This window comes from Mixophyes fleayi, chromosome 10 (genome assembly GCF_038048845.1).
Source record: "Mixophyes fleayi isolate aMixFle1 chromosome 10, aMixFle1.hap1, whole genome shotgun sequence".
Lineage (NCBI taxonomy): Eukaryota > Metazoa > Chordata > Amphibia > Anura > Limnodynastidae > Mixophyes > Mixophyes fleayi.
The window spans coordinates 101,513,664-101,524,630 of record NC_134411.1 but is presented as its reverse complement, the minus strand read 5'-3'; the positions used below and the strand labels follow the sequence as shown (position 1 = coordinate 101,524,630).

The following is a 10,967-nucleotide window of genomic DNA, read 5'->3' as shown; positions in this document are numbered from 1 at the left end:
CGCTGAAATATATGATATCAGAACAATGGATAAAACGCTTTAAAAATATAAAACCAATGTCAGACATCCTCCGTTCTGTCATTGTATGGGATTGTTTACATATGCCGATGGCTCAGTGGTTAGCACTTCTGCCTCACAGCACTGGGGTAATGAGTTCAGTTCCCGACCATGGTCTTAACTGTGAGCAGTTTGTATGTTCTCCCCATGTTTGCGTTGGTTTCCTGCGGGTGCTCCGGTTTCCTCCCACACTCCAAAAACATACTGGTAGGTTAATTGGCTGCTAACAAATTGACCCTAGTCTGTGTGTGTGTGTGTGTGTGTGTGTGTGTATGTGTGTATATATGTATATATGTATGTATGTTAGGGAATTTAGACTGTAAGCTCCAATGGGGCAGAGACTGATGTGAGTGAGTTTGGTGCGGAATTAGTGGCGCTATATAAATAGATGATGATGATATGCCTATTGGTATTTTTATGCCGCAATTTGTATTTTAATTGTAGCAGCCCTCTTATAGGAAAATAAACATGTTTAAAAACTGTATATGTATTTCTTTAATCTAAATTGCATTTTGGTGCCGTGATGCTGAGCTGGAGTCATACATTACATAATAGCATGATACACGTTCAGTGACTCAGTGAGCTACGAAAAGACTGGTTGCTATTACACAGTTGACTGCCAGGTGGCGATATAACAATGCAGATTGTGGATCTGCTCTTCTTTCCGTCTGTATTACTATGGAAGAGATAGAAAGCTACTACTGTATAATTGGAGTATGTTACCCTTGTATTTTACTGAATAACCCTAATATTTGGAGAACATCATACTAGCCTTTCACTTCAATATTCAACTCACTTTTTTTTTTTTTTTTAAAGAGGAAAACATTTAAGATGTAATATAGGTACAATGTCTACTTTCTACTTAAAAAAAGCTCAGTTTACTAAAGAAGTCTCACTGCAAGCTTCCATATTTACGTGAACATCCGTCCACACCCAGTAATTGATTTAAACGTCTAACGAAATGGCTGAACTTTAATTATTGCCCAAGGTGGCTCAGTGGTTAGCACTTCTGCCTCACAGCACTGGGATCATGAGTTCAATTCCTGACCCAGCCCCTGTCTGTGTGGTGTTCGATGTTCTCCCCGTGTTTGCGTGGGTTTCCTCAAGGTGCTTCACTTTGTTCCTGCACTTCACAAACATATTAGTGGATTAATTGGCTGCTGACAAAATTATACCTAGTCTATGTTTGTGTGTTAGGGAATTTAGACTGTAATGGTGATGATGATTTGGCCTTACTCTGGAACCATTGCAGTGTTTTAATGTGATGAGTAACATTTTCTGTAGTTAATCTGTACACTTGCTTCTGCAAATGGTTAGGGGAAAAAATATAATAGCGCTTGCCTTGTCTTTCACCCAGAGTCAGTGTCAGTTTGTTAAATGGGCAGGTTTACACGTCCACGTTTTGAACCCTCTATAGACCGTTGTCATGTAGGCTAACCGCTCTTTCTCAGACATCTGTTATGTGGGAATTTATTGTCTAGGTGTCTCACCTGTGAAAAATAGTGTCCTATTACTGGCCATTGGAGTCTATTGTGCAGTGCCATGGGCTATGGTCAGTATTGTCTGCGAGATCACAGTGATATAGGGAGAGCTTCTGCAATTGCAAGTAGAAGTAGTATATTAGACATCATTAATTATAATCTGATATAAAGCAAGGTACATGTCTACAAAGATATTATGCTTATCTGTAGGCAAGTTCTTTAAAGCTGATCTTTCTGTGTTGAATCAAGTATAACCAGATGGGAGTGTTTTGCACTACAAACAAACACAGACCGAAATTCGGTCACACGTGTAGAGTCTTACAAACAGGATTTATTCTGAAATGACAATTAAAAACCCTTACAATGGGTAAAAATATCACAGGCTGTCATGTGCAGGAGAAGGCTGCAGGTCCAATTGTGAGATCTCTTAAAGTCCAGGTAATATTAAAGGGAAAACGTGGGTTTAGGCAATTGGTTGATTCATCAATTCATGAATGGTTGTTTTTCATGCAATCCTTGTAGTATATGTAACAAGATCTAAAACTTTTGTAGGTAATAGTGGCCAGGGATATATTATTAGACAACGTATAACATGTCTTTCCACATGTGGTTTATATGAATACATGCAATTGTGGTTTAATATATATTGGTAAAATGAAAAGATGTCTGACAATAAAAATACAAGGACATCTACGTAACATAAATAATAGCCTAAATACACACCACGACCTATCTCATGGATATATGGAAGCAATGCTAATGGTTTAAAGGTTACAGAACAAGGTCCGCAGAATAACAGATTGTGATATCGAGCTGATTCAGCGGGAATCGTTGGGTCTTTGAATTAGATTCTCTGTTCTCAGTAGGAGTGAATGAAGGAATCAATCATTTTTTGATTCTTTAGCTTAACAAGTTCTCCCATACTATTAGTCAAAACTTAGTGGTGAATTAGTTACCATAATATACCATGTGCACTGTTCATTATATATCCTATTCACTGTTTATTAGGATTTATTTAATATTTGAGATTGGCGGTAAGTAATAAGGTTGAATCATAAAATGATGTAAAACATGTTTAATTGTTTGTATGTTTTTAGAGCAATATTTTTATTTGAAATGTTAATTGTGTTGTAGCAAATAATTGTATATGTAAACTAAACTCATTTCGTCTGAGACTGTCGTTCCTGGCTCTGTAGTTGGTTCTATATACCAGCTAGATTTCTGAATTGGTGTTTTTATACATAGGTATGATAAGTCTTGTTGTTTGGATTACAGTTAATAAGTAGTTAACATTTCATTGTAGGTATATGCAATGAGACGGAGCCTCGTTTGTATATCAGCATTTATTTCTTGATCTGTCAAAACTGGCTGTAATTAGTTATTTTGAAACACTAAGGCCCTAATTCATCAAGAAACGCTTTTCCTAGAACCATTCCTCCTAGCTTACACCCCATACGTCCTTCAGCCATCATCCTGTGTGCTCCTTGCGCCCAACCTTGGATGAGGAAGTCTGCTCTCTACTCATGTCCTGTCCCACCTCAACCTGCCCCCCTAGATCCTATTCCTTCCCACCTACGTAGAACTATTTCACCTACTGCCTGCTCTCACCGTGCTCAACTTATCCCTCTCCATCGGTATCTTTTCTTCTCACCGATCAATAATGCTTGAATTTTGCCAATTCTAAATAAAAGGGTTCTTGGCCCCACCATCCTGTCCAGCTACTGCTCCATCTATCTCCTCCCTTTAGCTTCCAAATTGCTTGATCGGCTTTTCTACAGCCGTCTTGCTAACTACCTCTCCCTCCTCGATCCTCTCCAATCAGAATTCTGCCCCCTCCACTCCATAGAAACTGCCTGACCAAAGTAACAAATGATCTTCTATCCGCCAAGGACACTACTCCTGGCTTATCATCTTGGACCTATCTGCAGTCATCAACACAATTGTCCACCCTCTCCTGTTGCCCACCGTTTGCACCATTGGCCTCTCTGACACTGTCCTCTTTTGAGTCACCTCCTATCTCTCTAATGGCTCTTTCTCTGTTAGTACCACAGGGCTCCTGCTCCCAATCATCCCCGGGTCACTCTGAGCTCTGTTCTTGGCCCTCTGCTCTTTTTTCTGTACACCTCTTCACTGGGTGAACTTATCAGTTCCTTCGGCCTCAAGTGCAAACTCTATGCCAATGACACCCAAATCTACCTCTTGTCTCTTTACCTCTCCCATTCTCACTAATGTGTCCTAATGCCACCTCCTCCTGGATGTTCCAAGGTTTCTTTAAACTTCTCATGTTTTTGTTTTTAGTGCCCTATTTGCTTGCTTCGTTCTATGCTCTCCATACGGCGCTGTGGACCTTTGTAGCGACTTATAAATAAAAGATAATAATAATTTGTTTTCTGTGATGGTAGTGTCTCTGATATATATTGGATCTGATGTATTGATATGTTTAAGGTATCTGTAAGCAGTGGCTTTGTGTCACCGATGATGGGGATCACAGCAGCGGTATGTCCGTCTCCGCACTGGACAATGCCGTTCCTTACTGGTCAGGCCAAGCCTCTTCTCCTAGCTTGCTTGCTGCTAACGCTCTTCAGCCTTCACCTGTCTTGCTCTGGCGCTCCGTGGCAAACCTTTATAGCTGTTCTGCGCATGTGCAGAACTTCCAATTCATTCGGAAAGTTTCCTGCTGATGTCATCAAGATGCACCTACAGGTATTATAAAAGGGACCCACTGTCATGCAAACATTGCTAGTTAATTCTTATCGTGACACTTTGTACTTCATTATGACTTAAACACATTCATTCATAATTGCTTTGAAACAACGTATATGATGTAATTGTGTGGATGCTGTTGCTACGATTGATGTTTGTGAGAGTTGTGTCCATTATATATTGGATCTGATGCACAGTGGCCTAGTGGTTAGCACTTCTGCCTCACAGCACTGGGGTTATGAATTCAATTCCTGACCATGGCCTTATCTGTGTGGAGTTTGTATGTTCTCCACGTGAATGAGTTCTCTGTACAGCACTGTGGCGCTATAATAAATAAATTGTGATGATGTAGGTAGTTACTTTGTACTTCAAAATGATTTAAACACACTTTGAGACAGTGTCTATAATGGAGTTGTCAACATTCTATCGGAGCGTTGTAAGTCTAAGTAATGATTGTACGTATTAGACTTAATCTCCTGTTCAGTCTGACTATAAATAGTAAATTATTTTTTTTTACATATATATTTAATTGTTGTATGTTTTTGCTGTTTTTTCCGCTATACATGAGGTCCTATCTCATGGTAGCGGCGATTGGTCTAGCAACTCATTAGAATACTTTTATTCATCTGCTTTTTGACACAGATAAACTGAGTAATTACGTTGAATAAATCGCTATTTCCGAATCTGTGTGGTGCTTGGCCCTGTAGTGTGTTTTCACATGTAGCTCTTTGTAATTTGAGAGTTAAGAGTCAGACTTTTCTAATTTTAATGGTCTCTGTAGCCCAATATAAAGGTCTGGTTATTTAACACATACCTCATTCGGTTAAGTGATTACCTGAAGCTGCCCACCTGTAGAGGCGATTAATGATGTAAGTATACAAGGCAGGACTTTTTTTTACATGTAAGTGTTTTAGAGATTATGTAAACTGTGAGGAGTGTGGTCGACCATACTCCCGATGAAGTTCCAGGATCGAAACGCGTAGGGTGTTGCTCTCATAGTTTTATGGTGTCATCTTTGGCTGTCTGTTGAGACGGGGGAAAGATTTTTAATTTTTAATATTGTCCGTACATCAAGAGATCTCACAATCTGACCCATTTACGTCTCCTGCACAGATTAGCCTCCGATAGTCTGACCCAGTGTTAGGGTTTTAATTTGCATTTCAGAATAAATCCTGTTTGTTAGACTTTATACATGGCTGAATTTCAGTCTGTGGTTTTGTAGATAATTCCACCTGGTTACATTTGATTCAACAATGAAAGGTCGGCTTTAAAAAGGTCACCTACAGGTATCCATAATATCTTTGTAAAAATGTACGCTGCTTTTTATCAGATTATAATTAATGGTGTCTAATGTACTGCACTATGAGCACTGTTTTCCTACATTGAGATAGGGATTTGTATTATTGTTGTTTTTGTATAGGCACAGACTAGGTTTAATCTTTGTATATGCTAAAATCTCCATCTCACAAGTAGATAAGTTAGAAACAACTTATAATTGTTTTTCTGCCAGAATGTAACAGTAAAATTAATAGCAATATATTCCAAATCATTTTATTTTTAATTGGGGAATATATATTTTCCAAGGTAAAAAAAGATAGTGTGGACATTGTTTTTTATCTGATGTACAATCCCAACCTTTCCACAATTCAGTTCTTCTCACGATGGGGTTATTTTATTATCCCGTCTCTTAGAAGCTTCTAGATACATCTATATCCCAGGCTGTGAGTATAGCCTCCTACATCCAATAATGTCAGTAGGTGATCTGGGGATTCAGTATCCTGGGGGAAAACTATCTAATTAGTGCTGACAGATGAAACATTTATGTACCCGCAGGGTGCCCGGCCTTACTGGTACTAATGCCAACTGTGACGTTCAGGCTTGGGAACACCCCGTGTAGCGTTAGAGAAAGTCCCAATTAGTGATGGAGCAAGAGGCCGAGCTAAAGGGACAGGGAGACGAGATTCCAGGGCCGCGATGAATAAATACCACAAGGAGAGGAGTAGATTCTGCGTTACCTTCTAGCACGTTAGTGTGTGATTGGATGATGATGTCACAGCGCAGTCACACAGTCTATGTAGCAGGTTAGTGTGTGATTGGATGATGATGTCACAGCGCAGTCACACAGTCTATGTAGCAGGTTAGTGTGTGATTGGATGATGTCACAGCGCAGTCACACAGTCTATGTAGCAGGTTAGTGTGTGATTGGATGATGATGTCACAGCGCAGTCACACAGTCTATGTAGCAGGTTAGTGTGTGATTGGATGATGATGTCACACAGTCTATGTAGCAGGTTAGTGTGTGATTGGATGATGATGTCACAGAGCACAGTCAGTCACACAGTCTACGTAGCAGGTTAGTGTGTGAATGACACACTCATTTGACTATACAGCAATAGTATCATTTTGGTTGTATTAACACTTCATGCTGATGACCTTATATTGTGAACCATTGATTTTGCACTATGGAAAGATATTAATTACTGCTACAATTATGCTCATAACTGCACACAAACAGATGAGTAATGTATGCCAGGACACTGAGGTTCAAACACTAAGTTTCAGGGGTGTGGCTCCCTCATCAGGTGTCGCCCTTAAAAAAACAAAGGGTCAACGCTCCCAAAATGTAGTGTTTGAAACTCAGTATTCTGGAATAAATTACTCCTAATTGTGATCGCCGTCTTCTGCCGTTTGTGATACTTTGCATTAAATCTTGGAACTGCAGAGGTGGTCTACACTCTGGTCTGTACCACAACATTTTACTTATTACCCATTTCAAGCCCCCATTTCCAGATTCCATCTCTACTAGTGTCCAGTCCTATAGTCGTCTACTCAGTACTATACAGGATAGAAAGGTTGTAACTATTCCTGTGACTGATCAGATTGGACAGCACCAGCGGCCAATCAGGTGCATTAGTTACACACATTGGACTCTGCAGGTGTGAATTAAAGTTTGCTTTGTGTGAGATCAGGAATCACTTGTGAGGACCACACTGAATGTACAGTTACTATACCCAGTATGGTAATATACAACCTTCACCTTCTGAGGTGCAGAACAGTTCACTGTGTATAGCAATTAATACAAAAAAAAATTTAATTTTCCATGGTTACCTTCCTCCTGCAAAGCCAAACATCTGTGTGAAATCCTTTTAATATATATTGTTTAACAGTAATGTGTTTTTTGATGGAGTAGAGATCGAGTAAAGATGTATAGTCTCCAATAAATCACCAAGACAATAATTCACCAAGACAACATGGTTTTATTATCCAAGATACAACTAATACAATCCTCTCATTCCCATACAAAATGTAACAATTTACTCAAAAGTAACAGCTCTTCCCTCTCATCCGACATTGTGACTAAGAGTACCAACGTTATGTCAATGGTCCGCATGAGAATGTGTTGAATGATGGGGTGGACACACCGCTCCTATAATGTTTTCTGGTGACACAAGTTTATGCAAAACTCCATCTAATAATTATATCTTAATAAATCCATCTTTATATTGAAAATTTTGAAAGCTTAAACGCCCACTGCAGTAGCTCCCCCTACCTGAATTACAGAAGTCTCATTTGAATCCTATGGAGGTCCATTATTATATTGCGCCCCCAAACGGGAGGACTCTATATGGAAAGAGGCCACAAGTCGAATCCAATGTGGGCTCCAAGATCTGCTCCCGTCATTGTCAGGTCGCCAAGCAAAATCATCCCTGTGTCAAAACCACTGGTGCTGGGACTTTCAGCGCCATCGACCTGAAGCCTTAGGATGATGACAGCAGGAGCTGAGGCCATCAAACAACCTGACTTTGGTCTTCCTTACCTGATCCAGGTAAGGAGAACCAAAGGTGCAGAAAGACTTGCTTTCAAAATTTTTAATATAAAATGTGGAATTATCCTTTAACCATCACCCCCAACCCTGTACTCGACCAGACTAGCACTTTAAAATTCAGTTTTCCCAGACTGACACAGGGTAGATGAATGTTATCAGAGCAGCTGATTGGACGGGCGCTACTCCTGCTCCAATCAGCCGTGCTTACAGCCACTGAACGCCCCAAGTTGACTTTCAATGGTGTCAGTACGGAGGAAAGCCCATTACCAGCAAAGGTAATGAATCTAGATAATTCTGCACTCCCACAGAACAATTTATCTTATGTGCCCCTGTACTTAATAAATATACCCAAATATACAGATTTTAGAACATTTTAACTCTTGCCTTTTTCGGGAGTATAACCGTTCTTAGCCTAAAGTCAGAGCTTTACAATATTTAAAAAAATAAAATAAAACAAAAAATACAAAACCTACTTCTCTTTTAGAATAACGTGTGACTATCCCAATGTGACAGACTAAATAATCCATAGTTATTGCCTTGCTCAGTAAAATGGCAAGTTTGGCAGAGGACTTTCCATTCAAGCTGAGAAATGAACGATTACATTTAAGTAAATAAAAAATATTAGGAGCCGGCTATATTGCACGCACAGACTCCTATGACCCCTTCACTAGTAACAACACACAAGTGGCCGCACATCACAGAATTGAACATCGTACTCACAGATCACGGCTACGATACAGACAGCGACAAAAGGAACAGATACAAAACAACGTACGATCGGAATTACTCAATAATACTTAAAATTTCACATTTCACGCAGGTTAGACTTGGCCCCGAGCATCATATCAATGATTTCAAAAAGTGAATAGAGAAGTAACAGTGAATACAGATATACGTACTCAATGCACGGGAACACAGCACCAACAAAGCAGTACAAAAAAGACCCTAGGTAGTTAGTCACCTGTATGCATAGGAGGCAGCCGTAATGCGAGTTGATCCAATATTCAACCTATTTCACTGAAGCACAGTGCCTTATCGACATCACTCCTAATACATGGTGTCAGCGTTTTTGTGATTATTGGTTCAGCCTGCAAAACTGCTGCCTTCATTGTGTGTAGGTGACAGATGCACTTATATTGTCAAAGTAACAGACAGTGTGATATAAGAATAGGGGTCACCTTGAACTCAGATGGAGACAAGAGTGACCACGCTTGGTAAGCATAGGAGGATAGATGGCTTTATAGAACTATGTAATGTTATAGTAGGTGACTAAACGTTGACCCAATATGAAATTTAATCTTGTAATATTCAGACATAGGTAAGGGTCTCCATGCAGAGTTCTTCAACAGGCTTACAGACCTGAAGCCTCCTCTGCATAGGATAATATTTTTCCCCCATGATTAAAGCCTTAGCTCAAATATATATTCCCTTCCGACACATTACTAGCACTTTGATAGATTTGAGAAGGGTGCCAATTATTTTTTACGTGAGGCAACTTCTAGCTTAGGGTTAGAGTTCCTTTAAAAACATTGTTGCCAGATCTTGCTCATTCACTATGGAGCAAGACTGGATAACCAGTCTCTATAAGCGGCTGATCTCCTCACAGAGAGATAATCTCTTTAAAGTCCATACGCACCAATAGGTTGAGGAACTCCCTGGTATGAAAATAACAAAACCAGCCAAGAGGTCCGGGCCATAGAGATATAACTGGGTAAAATGTATCTAGGGAATTTCAGCAAAACTTGGGAATGGAGAACAAGATACCAATTTGAATCCTGTTTTCCTGGTGTCATCTAATAACACAACTACTACAATGCATTATACAGGACAATTCCCTACCTAGTAGAACCTATAAGGATGCTACAAGCAGTTCCGCTGGCTGAGTGCTTCAAGACGCATCATGGAATTCAAAGTAGACTTCAAATATCCATATAAGCGATAGGAGTGGATGTTGCTAATGAATACTATAGTGTTCACACATACAATATATAAAGGGGTTTACACATATTATAATATCACTTTTATATTATAAATATATAATTATTTTATCTGGATTAATTCCCAAAACTGTGGCTTACTTTGAACGCATGGTGTCCCCTCTATTAAATCTCCACCTCTTTTAAAAAATATATATACACACATTTGTTTTATATTCTGTATCAGCGGTAGATCTCGGCCTGAGCGCCAAGTATTCATATTTAATAAATATACATTTCTAAACACACGGCAAACTGATACGTTATATATAATATAGATCTTGGAATTATATTTACTGTGCCACGTAATGTCTGAAAATATCTACACACCGAGAACTTTCCAATAACAATAGGAATTAAAACAACATTTTTTTTTTTTTATTTCCCCAGCCGGAAACTGTAACAACACATGATGGGCCGGGCAGGAAGGGGTTAATCACTTAAACCCAATTCCGGCTTATAAAAAAATAATAATAAAGAAATGCAAATATCTGGTACACAAACACGGCTGTCTTCCGCCCACTAGTTATACAGACAACACTTTTATCAAATACTCTGATTTCCAGAAGTGTACAGAAGACGCCTTTGCAAAATATAAACTCTACAGGTTTTTTTTTCTTCAAAATCGCCTCTGATTGCCCTGCCCTGCCCCCCCCCCACACACACTTCCTCCATGTACACGGGTCAGAGGGGTCTTTATAAAGGGCAGCGTGAGGACCGATATGCAGATTCCCCAATCCTGCAGCTCTCTGGACTAATACTGGGATATAATGTGAGGATGCCAACCGGCTTCTGGGCCTTTATTCCACAGCCATCTGCTCAATGTGGTCAGTGAGCTGCTTAAATTTCTCTGAAAGATAAAACGTGTAAAAAGAAATAAGGATGACGTTAGAATTTCTGATTCAAGTACATTAAAATGACTTA

The 10,967-nt window shown here is 39.5% G+C and overlaps 1 protein-coding gene across 3 annotated transcripts in view; it reads right to left on the bottom strand.

Moving 5' to 3' along the window:
• Positions 1-7,478: 7,478 nt before the first annotated feature.
• The window catches only part of KIAA0513 (KIAA0513 ortholog), a 41,706-nt gene continuing 38,217 nt past the window's right edge, over positions 7,479-10,967 (bottom strand). For all 3 annotated transcript variants that reach the window (XM_075189327.1, XM_075189326.1, XM_075189328.1), the window contains one exon: positions 7,479-10,893. In XM_075189327.1, the coding sequence (XP_075045428.1) occupies positions 10,844-10,893 (50 nt within the window). In that variant the 3' untranslated portion in view covers positions 7,479-10,843. The remainder of the gene's footprint in view (positions 10,894-10,967) is intronic.